Genomic DNA, 19,535 nt, shown 5'->3' on the forward strand with positions numbered 1-19,535 from the left:
AAATGTTTCATTTTTGGGGGAATTTTTTAAAGATCTTTTTGGGATAATTTGTAATATCCTTCTATATGTGGTTTGTTAGATTACTAGCAAGTAATACATCCATATGTAACAACATTCTCATTATACGGACCTCATAATCATATTTTTTAGCTTAAAAATAATATAATGACATATTATCACCCAATAACTGCTTAAAAGTTAAACAACAATCTTAAAATTTCTTGTCATAAAATTATTAATGTTATCGTAAAATGAACAGAAGTTAATCATTCTTTCTGAGCCATCCAATATTTCAAATAAACTTATCGATGTCCATTACCAAAAAAACAATTTGAGTTAATTTTTTTTGGTGATCTATGCTGATTATTCCAAGAAGCAGCAAAAAATGGTTTTCAGTAAACTGATCTAATGGACATAGCTAAAAGGCTAAATATCCTCTCAGGTCAACTACCCCCTACCCCTTACTGTCCCCACCCCCACCCCTAAGGGTTGCTGCTTCATTTTTTTGCCCAATAGGCCATTGTTTTATTTTGTTTTTGTGAGTGACAAGACACTACTGGTACTGTGCTAGGACCAATGCCTGATTTTCAGTAGAGGATATTGACCATTGGTCATTTCAGTTGCCCTGTCGGTTATGATCGGCAAATAAAGCCAGATCAATGGGTGGGCCACCCTTTACTTAGCTGTACTAGCACTGAAAGTTTGATATCAATCTATTTATAGGCTGAACCTAATGAACATATCATAGATCAAGGTGATGATGGAGATAATTTCTACGTTATAGACAGGTAAGTCTTGAATTCATATTTCACCTGGGTGTCCATGATATACAATGAACAAGTGCTAGGAACTATTATTCCATTCAAAAGACACAGGCAGTCTGTTACATTAAGCGCGAAACAACTATATTTTACAAGGATAACAACTTAGGTTCACAGTTAAGGATCAATTCTTTCAGCTGGTCCTTTGCCAAACCTCTCGGCATTAATCTGTCCCATATTTTCCGTACCCATTTACAGCTGGTTCGACTGGAATTATGAGTGAATATGAATCATTCAAGGTCATTAGACTTTCACATGCTGATCAAGATCAGAACCCACAACTACCATCTGTTGGATTTAACCAATCAAATGACATCATGTAAAGAACCAATTTTCTGACTGAGCTATAGAACCTTAATCACTTTGTCAATTTTTAGACAATAAAATTTTCTATTATGTATTGAGAGGAGGTTGTATATGATTTTGTTCCTTTCAAAACAATAATATCACAAAGATCAAAACCATCATTTAAATTGAAAGTACGTTAAAAATAAAACACATAAAACTTCCAGTTCACTCATTTATCAGTTCGATTGCTAGAAAGTCCTGTTAAAAACACTGATTTTGTTGTTTATTCGAGCTTTCATGTCGTGCAATTTTCAGACATTTCAATTAGTGTATAAATTTGTTATATTCAACAGCTTAAAATAGATCTTAGATTAGTTGGAACGAGAATTCATGGTTTTCGATTTCTAACTTGTACTGTAAGAAATACTGAAAATATTTCTATAAGAACATTCGAACTTTGATTAAAAACAGAGTTACAAGCTGAAAAATAAATCAGATAGAAATATTGTAGATTTAATCCCAGTTGTGTTTTAAAGAAAACTTTGATAATAGCTAACTGAATTTCATATCCGCTCACTCTAATAGAACTGTCTTTTGGAGTAATATGTTTATTCCATGATCCATGTTAATATGAATTGATTTTATTGGGGATGTTGTGGTGGTTCAGTGAAGGTGTACAGACAAACATAAAATCCAGAGAGCTTTTATCTCTAAGCTTATCCAACTATATTATAGGGATTGTAAATCCCTTCTGGATTTTTTGGAATTTTCGGAGTGGAATGGGTTTCTGCAATGGGTTGTTAAAAATTTGATGCCGGTTTCTGGAATGGGTTGAAATCTGATGCCGGTTTCTGGTATGGGTTGAAATCTGATGCCAATTTCTGGAATGGGTTGAAATCTGATGCCAATTTCTGGAATGGGTTGAAATCTGATGCCGGTTTCTGGAATGGGTTGAAATCTGATGCTGGTTTCTGGAATGGGTTGAAATCTGATACCAGTTTCTGGAATGGGTTGAAATCTGATGCCAGTTTCTGGAATGGGTTGAAGTCTGATGCCGGTTTCTGGAATGGGTTGAAATCTGAGGCTGGTTTCTGGAATGGTTGAAATCTGAGGCTGGTTTCTGGAATGGTTTGAAATCTGAGGCCGGTTTCTGGAATGGGTTGAAATCTGAGGCCGATTTCTTGAATGGGTTGAAATCTGAAGCTGGTTTCTGGAATGGGTCACTACCTATAAAAAGGTTGGGAACCTCTAGGTTATGTGGACATTGTGATATTTCTTAAAACAAATTTTTTACTGGATTTTAAAGGCAAAAGGCTAATAAATTTTTCAATTAAAGACAAATTGTCAATATATCTAAAGCCCAGATTTTAACATGAAAATCACATCTATAAAATATATCAAATATTAAAGTTATTTATTGAAATTGTGTAAGCTTTAATGATCTTATCTGTACAAAAATATGATGTTTAACAGCATGATAATTATCATTCATGATATGATCATATTTTTACTTATTTCAGTATATATATAATAAATGAGGCAATATTACTAACAATATAAATTTATATTGTACGCAGTATCTTATAATTTTTGCAGGTGTAAACTTTTACACTAGAATTTATTTCACTATCTGATTAATTGTGATAATGAGATGTTTTGAGAAACGGGTTTTAAATTTGGTGGAAACAATTTGTCTGTACAAAAAACAAAAGAATGTTTTCATTAAATAGATAGTTAAAGTTCTCGCAAGTCATACTTGCTTACCCGAAGTTTATAGCTTGTAAACTTTGTTAAGTGATTCAACATTCTGGTACAATATAAAACTTTTCCCTTATCTGGTACAATATAAAACTTTTCCTTTATCTGGTACAATATAAAACTCTTCCCTTATCTGGTACAATATAAAACTTTTCCCTTATCTTGTACAATATAAAACTTTTCCTTTATCTGGTACAATATAAAACTCTTCCCTTATCTGGTACAATATAAAACTTTTCCCTTATCTGGTACAATATAAAACTTTTCCTTTATCTGGTACAATATACAACTTTTCCTTTATCTGGTACAATATAAAACTCTTCCCTTATCTGGTACGATATAAAACTTTTCCCTTATCAGGTACAATTTAAAACTTTTCCTTTATCTGGTACAATATAAAACTCTTCCCTTATCTGGTACAATATAAAACTTTTCCTTTATCTGGTACAATATAAAACTCTTCCCTTATCTGGTACAATATAACACTCTTCCCTTATCTGGTACGATGTAAAACTTTTCCCTTATCTGGTACAATATAAAACTTTTCCCTTATCTGGTACAATATAAAACTTTTCCTTTATCTGGTACAATATAAAACTTTTCCTTTATCTGGTACAATATAAAACTCTTCCCTTATCTGGTACAATATAAAACTTTTCCCTTATCTGGTACAATATAAAACTTTTCCCTTATCTGGTACAATATAAAACTTTTTAAAACTCTTCCCTTATCTGATACAATATAAAACTTTTCCTTTATCTGGTACAATATAAAACTTTTCCTTTATCTGGTACAATATAAAAATCTTCCCTTATCTGGTACAATATAAAACTTTTCCTTTATCTGGTACAATATAAAACTCTTCCTTTATCTGGTACAATATAAAACTTTTCCCTTATCTGGTACAATATAAAACTCTTCCCTTATCTGGTACAATATAAAACTTTTCCCTTATCTGGTACAATATAAAACATTTCCTTTATCTGGTACAATATAAAACTTTTCCTTTATCTGGTACAATATAAAACACTTCGTTTTAGTGGAATTGCAGGAGCCACAGACGTCAGATTTAAAATTGGAATGCTGCAAATTGATGCTATCAGTGTCATAAGCATAAAAAATTTAGAAATTCACTTTACAATCTCTTTAACCATTTCACTTTTAAGAACTATTCCCTTTAAAGTATTGGAAAGACAGGCATTAAATATAAAACAAATTGAAAGTAAACTTTCATCCATGTCTTTTCTTCGGCTGACAATTCTCTATACAGTAGTGGATCTAATGACCACTTAGATTTCAATCAAGCAGTCTGTGAATAGTAAAAATGTCAGAAGTAATTTTAGCCAATAATTGTCCATTGAGACTTCATACGCACATTAGGTTTTATTACTCTTGGATTGTAAAGGGAGAGATAAAATGTAAGAATGTTCCAGATATTGATATATTCTAAATGAAAAAAATGTCAAACCAACCTCTGTTTTCTAAATTTTGTATGTGTATCGGGGACACTGATAGCATCCATTTGCACCATTCAAATTTTCAATCAGAAGTCTGTGATTCTTGCAATCCCTCTAAAACTAAGGGTTTTTGTCGTTGTTATCTCGAAAGCTGCTATTGGTTAAGGACCTTTGCATTAGTGATGTCTTAAAACATATAGTTTAAGTGGAATTGCAGGAACCACAGACGTCTGATTGAAAATTGGAATGGTAGATGTACTCTACTTTAAATCATTATGGAACATCTTGCATCACACATCCGATATTTCCCGTGGGTGATCTTCTGTTATACAGTTGCTTGCTTATCGGAAGTTAAAAAAATTATCTAAACAATGGGATAAGAAACCACATTTGGAGTGATCTTCTTAAATTGTACACATTTGCCAACTTACAGAAATATCACAAGACTGACATTTCATGCTGCCATTTACTAGATGTGCTTAAAAGTGCTATGGAGCATCTTGCACGACTAATATTTTCCTAAGGGTGATCTTCTGTTGTCCAATTCCTTTCTTATTAGAATTTCAGAAATTATAGTGCAACCACAGAGTAATCTGATTAAATTGTACATTTGCAAACATTAAAAATATTAAAAAACTTTGAAACATTTCAAAAGGAGCAATTAAAGTATGGATGAGCTTATTTATCAATATTATTAAAATCGCTATTCAGCATCTTGCATCACACAACTATTGTGATCCCAAGGGTGATCTTCTGTTGTATGATTGCTGGCTTATTAGAAGTTAAATTATCGTACAACCACAGACTAATCTGATTAAATTGTACAAATGCCAACTTATAAAATATTACGCTGCTCTTTGACATTTCACGCTGCAATGGAGCATCTTGCACGAACTAATATTTCCCAAGGGTGATCTTCTGTTGTACAATTTCTAGGTTATCAGAAGTTCAGAAATAATAGTACAAATTTGTACATTTGCAAACTTTTAGGAAAATTACAAGACTAAGTAAAATTTCACTCAACAATTTAGTAGACTAATTCTGCCTAATGAATTACAGGCATGGCAGCACACTTTTGATAGGTTCTTCCAATTATGTTATATTTAAGTTCCAAACATTATATAAGCTTATTTGATGGGTATGTCAGCTTTGTTAAAGATGGGTTCCCTTATTTTTTAGTGTCAAATTTAGCACTAAAATTCTCTTAAATTAAGTTTTCAAGGAACCAGTATTCAGATTAAATTCACCACAAACTATGTAGATTTGCGTTAGATTTTTTATATGTCTGTACCTCGTGTGGTTTAGAGAAGATTGGTTGGTGACATTTGATTAATCTTTATACCTGACTGGTGGTGGTTGTCCTCGTCAAATCTGACAAGAGAAGTATTAATAATGCCCTGTCATTATGGTATTTTACTCCACAGTGTTTTTATCAGATTAAAGGGTTTGTTAAGAGGTTTCTGATCATCTTGATATAAGGAAGGCTTACATGTTCATTGTACAAAATATTATCATCTATCTCATAAACACTACAAACTTTGGGGTTTCTCAAAAAGTGAAAACTTTATTGTACTAACTAATACCTGTTTCAAAGCTCTATATTGATACATTGACCTTTAAATTGATATTTAATTCAGATTAAAATTGAAGACTTAATAGCTGTCAATATTAAATACACAGTTCTGAGAACGGAACGGATGAAAACTAGGTAAACGATAGAGTGTTCTGAGAACTGTTCCAATTTGAGACTAGGTGGTCTCAGAACGGTTTTCAAAACAGAACAGTTAATATTTCGTTGTGTAAATGATATCTGTTTTAATCACAGTTGTTATGCATACGTCTTGACCCTACAGTCTCTGTGAGCAAAAGAATTTGTTTTCATCCGGGTGATTTGAACGTCTATAATTAACTCTTGCTTGAAGAGTTCCATTAAATTGGGTTTGAAAACAGCAGATCGTTGACACTAATTATATCTAACTGTTCTCGGAACGCTCGAAATTGTAGTAGTGTAAACAGTAAAAATTTTGTGATTTTATCGTATCCAGGTCTAGACTGAGAATGGTAATAAATGTAAACTGGGTATTGTAAACTGGGTAATTATGTAAACTGGGTAATTATGTAAACTGGGTATTGGTAATGTAAAAAGGGCTATTGTCAATAGCATAGTATTTATTTAGAATGCACCATTTAATTCTTGCACTGTTATAGCTTGAGAATTTTAAATTTTGGTTTGTGACTTGAAATGAATGAAGGTGAAGGATTGAGTTGTTAAGTCTGATAAATTGAAGTGATACAAATTGGTTTTAAAACATAAGACTGGATGTTAAAGCTTTAACTACATCCGAGTGTTGAAATGTTACATCAACTGTTGAAATATTATCAAGACACATATTTCACACTATATTATATTTAATGAATGTATTATTTTATTTTTTGAAAGTAATAACTGCCAATCTGCCAGATGTGTGTTATAATATTTATATATCTCATTTAAACTGTGATATATTTATTAGAAATGGATTTGTGACCTGTATTCTGTGTTTAAACTTCAAGAGACATTCTGCTTTTTTTTTTGCTCAAATTTGTGAAAACTATAAACCAAAATCAAGATAAATGGGCCCTTTTACGTATCTGAAAGATTTAACTTAAAAAATACAGCCGTTACAATTTAAATGCCAAAACTAATAGAACTTTTTAAGTTCGTTATGATTTTTGGAAGCTGTTAGGTAACAACTGTATACATATGGATTTGAGTAAAATTAACGCCCAATTGTAGAGAAATATGTCTCCTATTTTCGAAAGATTTCAACTAAACGTAACAAGCCATTATAATGCCAAACACCAAAACAAGATCAAACTGCTTAATTAACAATTAGTACTCTCCGTTTTTAATTAATCCTTTTTTAAAACAAATTCAGTTTGATTAAGTAGATCCATAGATATAAATAGCATACTTTAGAAATATTTTCAGGTATAGTTTTAAGTTTTTGATAATGAAAACTTTTTACAACAAGCAGAATACTTCTTTATAAGCTAAATCTGTTTGGAAGTCATGTAGTTATGCATCAAATATTCATATTCACTGTCAGGACATGTACATATATACTAGTTAGTAAAAAAAATTGAAAAACTGTTTGGTTGCCAGAACACATTCTTTCCTAACACTACAATGCTGAAATCACAACTTAATGAAAAAATTTGGACAAGGCGTTATCCGGCACACACAAGTTTCAGTATTTCAGGATATGTATCTAAGATTAAGACATATAAGCTTTTTTACGCTTTTCAATGGCTAAAAACTCCATAAATCATTTTTGGCAGCCATATTGGATTTCAAAATGGTGGCCAAGCAAAAATTCACCTACACCTATCTTTCAACTTTTTTTTTTTACACAGGATGACAATATTGGGTAATGGAGCGTCAGATTAACATGACTGTCGATACAACCCAATCAACAATCCTGTGCTCAAAGCATCACTTCACTGAACACTAAAGAAAATTTACAAGAAAACTAACATCATGAATTTTTTATCCTGAATGTTTTCTGTGCTATGAATAACTTTGCTACATGATGACATTTGGGAAGGTTTCAATACCACATACATGTAAAACTTGTTATTCAATGTATTTTCCGGATGTGTTCTATTATTTGACTGCTCATCAAGATGTAGAGTAAGGGTAAAAACAGAACTGTAAGAGAGTATTGATTGGTTAATACAAGAACTGTTTCATTCACGTTTTTTCACATTTCATGTTTTTCTCATCAAATTCAACTTAATGTCTTCCATGTTGAAGATTGTTAGTTATTATTGCACAATCTAAAAATGTCATTAGGCCACTATTTAAAAATACTTAGCTTTCCTTCCTACACACGAATCAAAAAAAAGTTTCAAATTGAATGTGGTTTGGACAGGAAATTAATTGTGCAAACGTAAGCTAGAAAACCTTGTCAAATGATTAAGCTGATCAAACGACCATCAAGCAGTGACCCATTATGATTAGTCAACTTCAAAGAGCTATTAATCAGATTACTGCTAATCTCTAATCTCATTTAACAAATTTTTTCTTTTTACTCCTGATGATTACTTGCAGTACAGCGAATTATAAATATAGACAAGGACATACACCTTAGGTTGTAATTCAAAAGAGGTAACTAGTCTGCAGTCTGTTTGGCACTAAGTTATGTTAAAAGGAGGCAATCTATTTGGCTCTAAGTTATGTTCAGAAGAAGTAGTCTGCAGTCTGTTTGGCACTAAGTTATGTTAAAAGGAGGCAATCTATTTGACTCTAAGTTATTTCAGAAGAAGTGGTCTGGAGTCTGTTTGGCACTAAGTTATGTTAAAAGGAGGCAGTGTATTTGGCTCTAAGTTATGTTCAAAGGAGGCAGTCTGTTTGGCTCTAAGTTATGTTCAGAAGAGGTATTCTGCTGTCTGTTTTGCTATAAGTTATGTTCAAAAGAAATAATCTGCTTTCAGTGGCTTTAGCTTAAAAAGATTGAACAAAAGGTTAGCTGTAGGTTATGTTCCCAAATGTAGTGACCTGCTTACTCTATGTTTGATCAACATTAAGACAAAAGCATGACCTACAGCTAATGTTCCATTTTTGATGTTTTTAGACCATGGCAAAACAGACATAAATAAGAGCAGCATCACAGTTTGTGTTGAGAGATGTGTTCTAACCGACAATAACCAGTAATTACAAATATATACCGGTCCGGTATATGCAAGATATTGTGTATTTAAGCTTTGTTTTTCTGTATAAAACATTTTATCCTTGCAGTAAGCTTACATTCTGGTAAATTAAATCTGATTAGGCTGAATATAGAAGTACTATCAATCTAGGCTAATGATGTACAATCAACACAATAAAAATCTCATCCTTTCTGCTTCATTAAAAACTAATCTCTTCCACTAATTACCTCAAAAAAATGGCCTGAATTATTTTTCCTTCAGAAATATTTTGAAGTTGTGTAATGAAATGATTCTTTCTTCCTTTAAACTGATTAGATCAGATCCGTGGTTTTTTTTTATCACTCTGGAAAATGCTTTCTCGATCTATTTAAAGAAAATATGGAATCTTGTGGTTTTTTTGGCGAAGGAATAACTATTAACGTCCCTAATACACATAAAGTTCTTTACTTCTTTACATTCCCTTAAAACTAAATTTCAGAATTAAAAAACAGGTAGTTGTTATTGAATGAGGAAGAGATTCTATACAGCAGAACAATCACATTATTCAATATTGATAATCCATACAAATTCATTAGTCTGAATCCATATATGTGCAGTAAAATAGGACAAAAACTTCAATTCCTTTTTGGATATTCTTTAATGAAACAAAAATCCTAATGACAATCAGATGATTAAACAGGAATACTATATTAAAGGAATACTACCTTATTTGTTCATTCTAAGAGGTAGTATACCTTTAAAGATAAAAATATATAAAAAAAAACCATACAACCAAATCAACCTGGCTTGCTTGTGACCTTTAACTTTGTTATTATGAATTGATGAATGTTAAATTGGAATATTGTCTGACTGTCTAATTATAGAAATAATTGATGTCCCTCAAGGCTGAGGTCAGTATCCAGCCATTTCCTTTAAGCCTCAAGTTTCCAGTCTGTGCCTTGATGTGTAAATAATCGTGGTTTTTAATCCGTATAAATATCTCCTTCGATTATATTGGTCTCTAAACTCCTTAACCTTTTCACCGTAAACTGTCAAATGATAAAAATTGATATGCCTGCAGTCGTAGGATCCAATTTGTTTTTGTAGCGTAATTGATCAAACCTTAGCAGCTATGATTTGTGTCCCTCAAAACTCTATTGCCATCACTATTCAAAGTCATTTCATCAAAAGTAATCATAATAATTTTCACAAATTGATTATAAAAAGGAATTGTAAAGAGGTTTTCTAAATTTTGTATGTGTATCAGTAACACTGATAGGATCAATTTGCACCATTCCAATTTCCAATCAGAAATCTGTTGTTCCTGAAATTCCACTAAAACTAAGGTTATAAAGATATTTTAAAATTAGTGACATCATCAAACACTAAATTTTAGTGGAACCACAGACGTCTGATTGAAAATTGGAATGTTCCAAATTGATGCTATCAGTGTCCCCAATACAGAAATTTTTTGTAGAAAACCTCTTTACAATTCTTTAAGAATTGAAGATTTCCATTAGGATATGATGTAAGCTCATATTTGATCATGTTATATTTCTATTTTCAGTGGTAAATATGATATCTATGTTTTAATAGATGGTAAATCAACGTTGGTAGGAAACTATGATAATAAAGGTAGTTTTGGTGAGTTAGCGTTGATGTACAACATGCCCCGAGCAGCAACTATAGTAGCCAACACTCCTGGTACACTCTGGGCTCTTGTAAGTATACTAGTACTACTTATTTTTACAGTGCCTATTGAATTGGAAATAGCATCTAGTCGTTCAGATGGGACAATAAACGGAGCCCCTGTGTGCTACAGACTGTGCACGTTAAAGATCTCACGACAGTTGGAAATCGAAAAATAGCAGGCTAATGCTGCTGTCCTTGAAAAATTTCCCTCATTGCACCCTGCATGGTGTTAACCGTCTTCATTATTAGCCCTAAAGGTGCAGAATACCATTAAACTATTTATTTAGATGATGGCTGTATCCAAATGGATTGCTGATCTACTTAAAGCGACTATATAAAAATTCTGGTCTTCAACCCGATATTTGTCATAAGCTTATAAAACCACCATAACTTAACCAAAATTTGATATCTTTACTGCAAAAAAAAATCAAAAATGTATAAGCTTATTTGTACTAGAGGTAAAAAAAAGCATTTTAGTGCCTTTACTAATTTTTGGTTAGGTGATTTTTCATCCAAGTCAAAATAATAAGCCTTTAACAGATGCTGGTTCTTTGATATATGGACATGATATTAGATATCATCAATATAATGATTTACTGAGTTTCATTTGGTGCTAGTAAACATCAGGAACAGTGCTATGAATGATTATAATGGAGTAATAATGATATGAAGTGTGTATTATGTGACCAGGACGTGATATATAATAGACCACATAACACAATACATTGTTTATTATCACATAATATTAATTATTGATATAGGTATTCAATATACACTTCTCTAGATTATATAATACCCACTGTCAAACAGACAATGGAGAATGTTATATAACACAGAGGGTTAATGTCTATTTTACAGACGTCTACTATATCAGTGATTTTTTCAAAACTGTGTCTGGCGTCTGTGCACTTTTATTCAATTATCAAGAGCTCTGTTTTCATTAGGAGGCTATGGAATGCTCTGTTCTTGGTCTAGACCTAGACGCTATTGTACCACAATTAAAAGCGTTTCATGAACAGCTCTATAATAGTAGTGTGAATGATCTGCTGTTCTCAGACACACTTTATTCGAACTCTTCACAAAAGAGGTAATTAAAAGCGTTCCTTGAAGCCCAGATGGAGACAAAAACAATCCATCTGGCAGCCATTACATCTGTTCACAGACACTGTGGGAGGAGGTCGAGTGAGACCCATGCACATGAACTGTTCTTGGAACGGATAGCATTTTACACTACAAAGTTTTATAGTGTAAACAGTGGAACATTCTGAAAACTGCTCCAAGTCAAGACTATTGAGTCGAGGTGGTCTCGGAACAGTTCTTGCGTATGGGTCTTGCCTTTTTCCCAGAGTTAGTTACTAATTTTTCATCTTTTCTGAGAACAGTTACTTTTTATAATGTAAAGGGGATGTACATGCTACACATAAAATGGGAAGACAGTTCTAATCTTTTGGAAACTTCATGTAAGCTTTTATTACTTGATTGAACAAATAATGTGACCTAAACAACACGCCAGTGACACAAATAAGGTTGCTAACATCACTCGTGCCAATCTATTTCAATTTGTTTTTCTGTCATCGTCTAAGAACAGTGTTAGTAATCATCAGTTCAGTGTCCTATTAGAGATAACAGTAATCTGTAAGGAGTAAGATAAGGATGTTTTCAAGACTGGTATTAATGGATCTCAAGCATATTTTTGTCAAATAGCAGAATCTTATTCTGTTTATCTTGGGTATCAAAATCCTGGATAAAAGATGAAATAGAAATACTGTAGGCTGATATCAGTCCATTATTCTATATAGGTTCATTGTCTGCTGACATTTATTTCATATTAAATACGTCTTTATCACTATTGTTTAGTAAAAAGCTTTACTCAGCCTTGCTAACATTATCAATTGAGTGAAGTCTTTCATATATATTCTCTATATACATAGGAAGCCTGGACATTTCTCTTTTTTGCCTTCTTTGGAGTTAAATTTTCACATTTTTGATCATGAAAATATTCCTTTTGGTTTAATTAATTTCCTTTTGTGGTGATAAATTTGATTTGATTCCAGATTATTTTGTTAAATTTTGGCATTGTTGCAGTAAGAAATTAAAAATTTATCACAACAATCAGAAATCAAATTTTATATTTTTCTGCCAAATCTAGAAATATACCTGTGCAACTCTTCACAGTCTCTCTAACCTTAAGGAACTAACTTTGTTGACATTGACAAGATTGATCTGATGTCTACTACTGGAACATTTTGAAATGCTACCCAAATTTTTCTGTATTTTAAATGAAAATTTAACTTGATAAGCCAAAACTGAACTTTGGTCAGACGAATTACTAATCAAATTTTTCATCATAAATTGAAATCTGTAAAGACTGGTCTGGAAAGAAAAGGGAATTGTTTTTACTTAGCCAATCAGTAATAGTGATCACAACCCACCATCGAAATTTGAACCTTTAAATTCATGTGTGTCTAGAATTATCTGTGTTTGAAATGCAGACTTATATTTTTTTAGAAAGGACATTAGAGAAATTAAAAGGCTTGAGGTATTTTTGAAGGAATAATGCGATTTTCGTACATTTCTATTACTTCTGAAGCTATATATTCAGATGTATTCAAGACCCAAATTAACCCTGAAAAATGGCAAGCCATGCCCTAAAACTAGAATAAACTAGGACTAGAATTTTGTGATGTTTTGAAACATTTGATCGAACTACAAGAAGAGTGAAAACCATGGAGACTTCAAGTTTTTTTTATTAATGTCTGTATTGATCACAACTTATTTAACCTTACTGATTGACATTTCAAGTTGTGAAGAATTTTTTAAATTTTTTTTTAACTTAAACACATCAATTTTAACTCTGATTTTAATTTGATTTTATATCATGCACTACAACATTCAAGACTTTCATAGCCATCTTTTTTTATTTTCTTTTTTGCACCATGTCAATTTTCAATCAGATGTCTGTGGTTCCTGCAATTACACTTTGACTGAGTGTTTGATAACATCATATATATATCTCTAAATATGCTTTATCACATAAGATCCTTTGCAATAAGTGATGTCATCAAACTCTTAGGTTTAAAGTGGAATTACAGGAACCACAGACATCTGATTGAAAATTGGAATGGTGTTGGCAGCACATGAGTTGCAGTCAATAAATTACAAATAAAGGGTCTATGTTGTACTGTTTAAGCTTTTCACTGCATTTACTAAGACTTGCTTACTCATATACCCAAAGTCCAAAAAGTTAACTTCTATTCTTAATAAAGCTGTCCTGGCTAGGATTGTGTATCCAAAACATGTTTTGCCAGCATACAACAAGCTCTATAGTCAATTAATATTTCCTAACTGATACTATCATAATCACTTTTCACAATGGAATATGACAATGGTTTCATTTACAATTTGAGCTCTGTCAACTTGTATATCAAATTGTAAACGACCTTAGATACAAATTTTTGACTTTAAAGATGGCTTTCCTTATTTTTTTAGTGTCAAATTAAGCAAACTATTTGATTAATTGGTGTTTCTAATGAATTACTGTGTATTCTTAATCATATTATTATCTTATTGCATATAATTTTAACCATTCACATATGTCCATGAATGTACAGTCTGGATAAACAAAAAAGACTTTTTGACCTTTCTCAATCTGTCACTTGTTGGTAATTCTCTTCTAATTTAGCTAATTATGAATTAATTATGGATATGTGAGACAAACTGGTATTTTTCCAAGTCATTAGAACACCTCTACTTTCTATTCATGAATATAAGTATTAGCCTTTTCATTTTCATAAATGAATATAAGGGAACCCATCTTTAAGATACAAAGTAGATATTTCTAGACCAAAAATAAGAAGAAATTCTCTCATTTTGCAATGTTGAAATTGTAACCATATACTTAAATCTGCATTTCCTGTTAGACCTACACATTTGAGAATAATCAGTGCAATTATTCAGTTTTTGTTAGTGCAGAGTTATTATTTGCAGAATTAAGTTATAGTCTCACCAGCTGTGAAAATATTAAATTGCTGTTATATTACAGTTGTTTAATGAATAGCTTGTGTCTTAGTGCAACTTTAAGATGTTGTTGCATAATTTTGAAAAATCTTGTTTTAGAAAGCTTTGAGTAATGAAGATTACTCAAGTTTTATGTTAAAAAAAATTCTTATATCTCTTAGGATGACCAAAAAATTGAAATTTTAAACTTGGCCATCTTGAGTCTTTGTTCATCAGTGGACTTACCTGGTGTCAACAGAATCTCTCTATAATCTAATAAAACTAAGTGATAATTCATTAAACTAAGAAATTTTGAAACCTGCTTAGTTTACGTTAAAAAAATTCATGGCTGGTTTTTTATAGCTTAAACTTTCAGATATATTAAACAACACATTTCTTAAGATTTTAATGTGTAGTTTTCACAAATTTGAGCAACAAATTTTTTCTACCTACAAACAAAGAGGAATGTCCCTTAAATTTTTTGTTGCAATAAAGTCGATATTTATACCAACTTTCAATACTGGTAATTAAATTTGACTTATCCAGCCAGAATAGACAACCTTGATTATTATTATTGTGATTGTGCAGTGTTTTCTATTATCTAGCAAGTTTAATTAAGAAATATGATAGATAGGTTTCTAGAATGAATTATAACTGCTAGTATGAAAGTGAACAATAGCTGTTTCCACTGAGAGAAAAAGCTGACTTTAATCTAGCTTTCATGTGTTTCCACGGGGCAAATTGCCGAACCGTAACGGTTCAAGAACCATAAACCTCTCGTTTGCGTTCAGGGGGCCATATGAAAGCTAGTTTAAAGCCGGCTTTCATTTTACTCAATGGAAACACAACGGTCAGCTTTTTCTTGTTCGTCAATAGGGGGCATACTGGTCTTTCCAGTCTAGATTGCATGTCTTACTGGTCTAAACAGTAGTCTTGTACATCATGAGCGGTCTAAAATGTACTTTGTGATCAAGGCTAAAAGTCATTCGGAAATCAGTTGAACTCAGTGTCGTTTCGGCAATGAAGCCAGCAATACTTTACAATTCTCAGTGGATACACAGTTAATCTATTTCATTAAACCATTGACTGTACAACTTTCAACAATACCAGTTGATAAAATAACAATCCATCAATTAATTTGATCAGTTATTTCTTGAAACATTTTATTGGCCATATTTCTGCAGCATGGTCTTCATAATAGAATTAATTTTTATCTTACAAGTATCTGACTTTCTTTGAGATATTTAAGAATTCGGTTCAGGGTTCAATCCTGCATAGGTCGAGATAATACCTTCGGATTTTTCAACCCAGTTTCCCCCTGTCAGTGAAGCAGGTAAGAGGGGCTGTCATGGAAAAAGCGTCTAGCCGTTTGGATAGGACAATAAACAGAGGCCCGTGTGCCACAGGCTGTGCATATTAAAGATCCCTCGACAGTTGGAAATCGTAAAAAGAGCAGGCTAATGCCGCTGTCCTGGTAAAATTTCCCTCACTGCAGCCTTCATTAGCCCACATGGTACAGAAAAGTAGGACGTAAAACATTCTCTTCTTGGAAATGTTTAAAAGTAAATAAGAAAAAAATATATAATTGCAATGTTAAAAACACCAGTCAGAATTCATCATTCTGGTGTCATGCAAGCTTATAGGTCAACCTAGGAAACTAGACTACATCAATTTTCAAAAAACTATTCTTATTATTGTAGATAGACAAGATGTAATTCTAGAACTATTTGATTGTTGTAATGGGCATATATACAAGCTTATATGTTTCTTTATCCATAATCCATTTCTGTTATATTTTACTTATGAATTTTACAGTTTTGAAATATTTTGATCATTATATTGAATATTTTGTACCAGTTAACATTACATGTCACATCTGTTACCACTGCTAGACAGACAGGTTGGCAATTTTACACAGTTAAAGTCAATGTACAGAGGTTTTCTAAATATTTTACACACATAGGGGATACTGATAGCATCAATTTGCACCGTTCCAATTTTCAATCAGTTGTCTGTGGTTCCTGCAATTTTACTAAAACCTAAGAATTTTCACTGTCGTGATTTGCAATTAGTAATGTCATCAAACACTTAGTTTTAGTGGAATTGCAGGAACCACAGACGTCTGATTGAAAATTGGAACGGTGTAAATTGATGCTATCAGTGTCCCTGATACACATAAAATTTTGAGAAAACCTCTTGACGATCCCTTTAAAAATTCAAATTTATTCCACTTATAAATATCTTAAAAATAATTAGTTAAATTAATTACATAAGATAATTATTAATTCTTAAAGAGTTATCAGTAATTAAACATCAGTTAAATTTGTTAGAACATGAAGTTGAATTTATTAATGGTAATGAATTAATATTAAACAGTTTATGAATGAAACATTTTCATTAAACATTTGCATTAAAATTTAGTACAATTTATTACACAGTGCTCAGTTAAAATTGTAACACATGTCAGTTGGCTGTTATATGAAATATTTAATATTAATTAATTATATGTTTAATTAATGAATAAAACATTTTATTAAACAGTTAATGAATGAAACATTTTCATTAAACATTTTCATTAAATAAATAAGACAATTTATGGTTAGATACTTCTAGAATATTTATTACTTCAACGTTTCAATATGGTTCTCACACCGTCATCAGGAATATAATAATGATTAAATTTATATAGATCTGTAACCACAATTTTTTTTTTTCAAATTATTTAAATTACTAAGCTATAATGACAGAAGATATTTCAGTTATAATTAAATATATTTATGATTTAAAACCACTAATCGCTGGTAAATATTTTGGAGTAACAATTGGACTGGTCAGGTAATTTAGACCAAAATCAACATCCCTGACTTGTACCTTCTATAATTTTTAAATCATTTACTCTCATAACTGTGTAAGAAATCTATAGATAACTTAGAATGATGTACATTTATTTTAGTTGATTTATTGCCAGAAAACAACCATCTTTTAATCAAATAAGATGAAGATTTATAATATGTTGCAGAAAAGTGTTTATGAAGGACAATTTACAGAAGAATGATAAATCCAGAACGTGCTTTGAAATTTGTTAAATTACAAGAATTCAATTAGGATTTCTTCCTATATCAAAAGTTTTGAACAAAAACTTGGTCAATCCAGCACACTGTCAGTGAAATTCTTGTAATGATTCATTAAATAATCTTTGTGCAGCATAATGTTGATGATCATTCTGCTGGAAGGTGATCAGTCTGCTGGTCTGTCTGGATGATAATGATCAGTCTGTATGATAATGATCAGTCTGTATGATAATGATCAGTCTGCTGGATGATGATCAGTCTGCTGGATGATGATCTGTCTGGATGATAATGATCAGTCTGCTGGATGATGGTCAGTCTGCTGGATGATGATCTCAGTCTGCAGTATGGTGATCAGTCTGCTGGATGATGATCTGTCTGGATGATAATGATCTGTCTGTATGATAATGAGATCAGTCCGCTGGATGATGATCTGTCTGGATGATAATGATCAGTCTGTATGATAATGATCAGTCTGTATGATGATGGTCAGTCTGCTGGATGATGATCTCAGTCTGCTGTATGGTGATCAGTTGATGATCAGTCTGCTGAATAATGATCAGTCTGCTGTTTAATGATTATTCTGCTGGATGATGATTTGTCATTATTCATAGAACAAACTCTGTAATATTTAGGTTAAGCAGATTGTACAAAGGTTATAGATCTACACTTTTTATGTGACATTGTTTTAGCATTGATTTGCACTGGTCATTCAAATTTTTAGTAAGACATCTGTGGTTCTTGCAATTTGAGTATAAATACAAAGCATGTTAGTTTTTAGTGGAATTTCAAGAACCATGGACGTTGGACTGAAATTAGGATTGGTACAAATCAATGCCTCTGATTTACATAAAAAGTTCAGAAAACCTCTTTACAATCCCTTTAATCTACATCTCATTCTCTAAGAACCATCTGTCAAGAAATTAGTATTACTATGAACTGCTAGTGATAGGGTTAGATTAGTACTATTACATTGACTATACTAATTAATCAACTAGTAGTAGAGTACCAGTAGTCTGTAATTATACAAAGTATGTACATTGATTATCTTTAATAATTGATATTATTGATTTGTAAAGTAGCATTATCTGCAATCATCTGATTCAATTACATGTCTGTTGCTTTGATTGATCAAGCCCAGAAATATTTATAGACTATTCTTTGACAAGAAATTCAAATTGCATCACAAATTCCCATAAAAGGGGAATACAATAAAAAGTATATACTATTGTCCTGTTGGTTAATGTTTCGGTTAATTTCCTTCTTCAGATCATGATTCTAAACTTTATGTAAAGGTAAGACGGAAAAATGTGATCATATAAGCTACTGAAGTGTTTCTGACGAAGGCAATTAGCCGAAATGTTAACCAACAGATAATTACTAAAAGTATTCTAGATACCTCTTTGGATGACGAAAAAATTTAAATTTTAAACTTGGTTAAAATGAGTCTTTGTTCATCAGTTGATTTACCTGGTGTCAAAACAGAATACCTCTATAATCAGATAAATAAAACTAAGTAATAATTCATTAAACCTAGTAATTTTTGATACATGCATAGAAGCTTTTTTTCAATAATTACTTAGTTTATTGGATATATTGTCTTATATAGAGATTCTATTCTATAGTCATGACACCTGGTAAGTTCAACTGATGCATATATACTTATTGACCAAGTTTAAGACTTATATGTTCATTCTAAGAGGTAGTATCCTTTTAAGAAATTGCAATTTCATGACAATACTACAGTGGTCAGTGCTATGGCTTTCTAAATAATTCCAGGAATT

General features: G+C 31.6%; 1 protein-coding gene across 1 annotated transcript in view; it reads left to right on the forward strand.

The window, feature by feature from the left end:
- The window catches only part of LOTGIDRAFT_61540 (hypothetical protein), a gene marked incomplete at both ends in the record, with an annotated part of 60,472 nt that overhangs the window by 25,220 nt on the left and 15,717 nt on the right, over window positions 1-19,535 (forward strand). Inside the window, 2 exons of the mRNA XM_009050744.1 lie at window positions 724-788; window positions 10,563-10,716. Of these exons, the coding sequence (XP_009048992.1) occupies window positions 724-788; window positions 10,563-10,716 (219 nt within the window). The remainder of the gene's footprint in view (window positions 1-723; window positions 789-10,562; window positions 10,717-19,535) is intronic.

Source organism: Lottia gigantea (genome assembly GCF_000327385.1).
Source record: "Lottia gigantea unplaced genomic scaffold LOTGIsca_154, whole genome shotgun sequence".
NCBI classification, from domain to species: domain Eukaryota; kingdom Metazoa; phylum Mollusca; class Gastropoda; family Lottiidae; genus Lottia; species Lottia gigantea.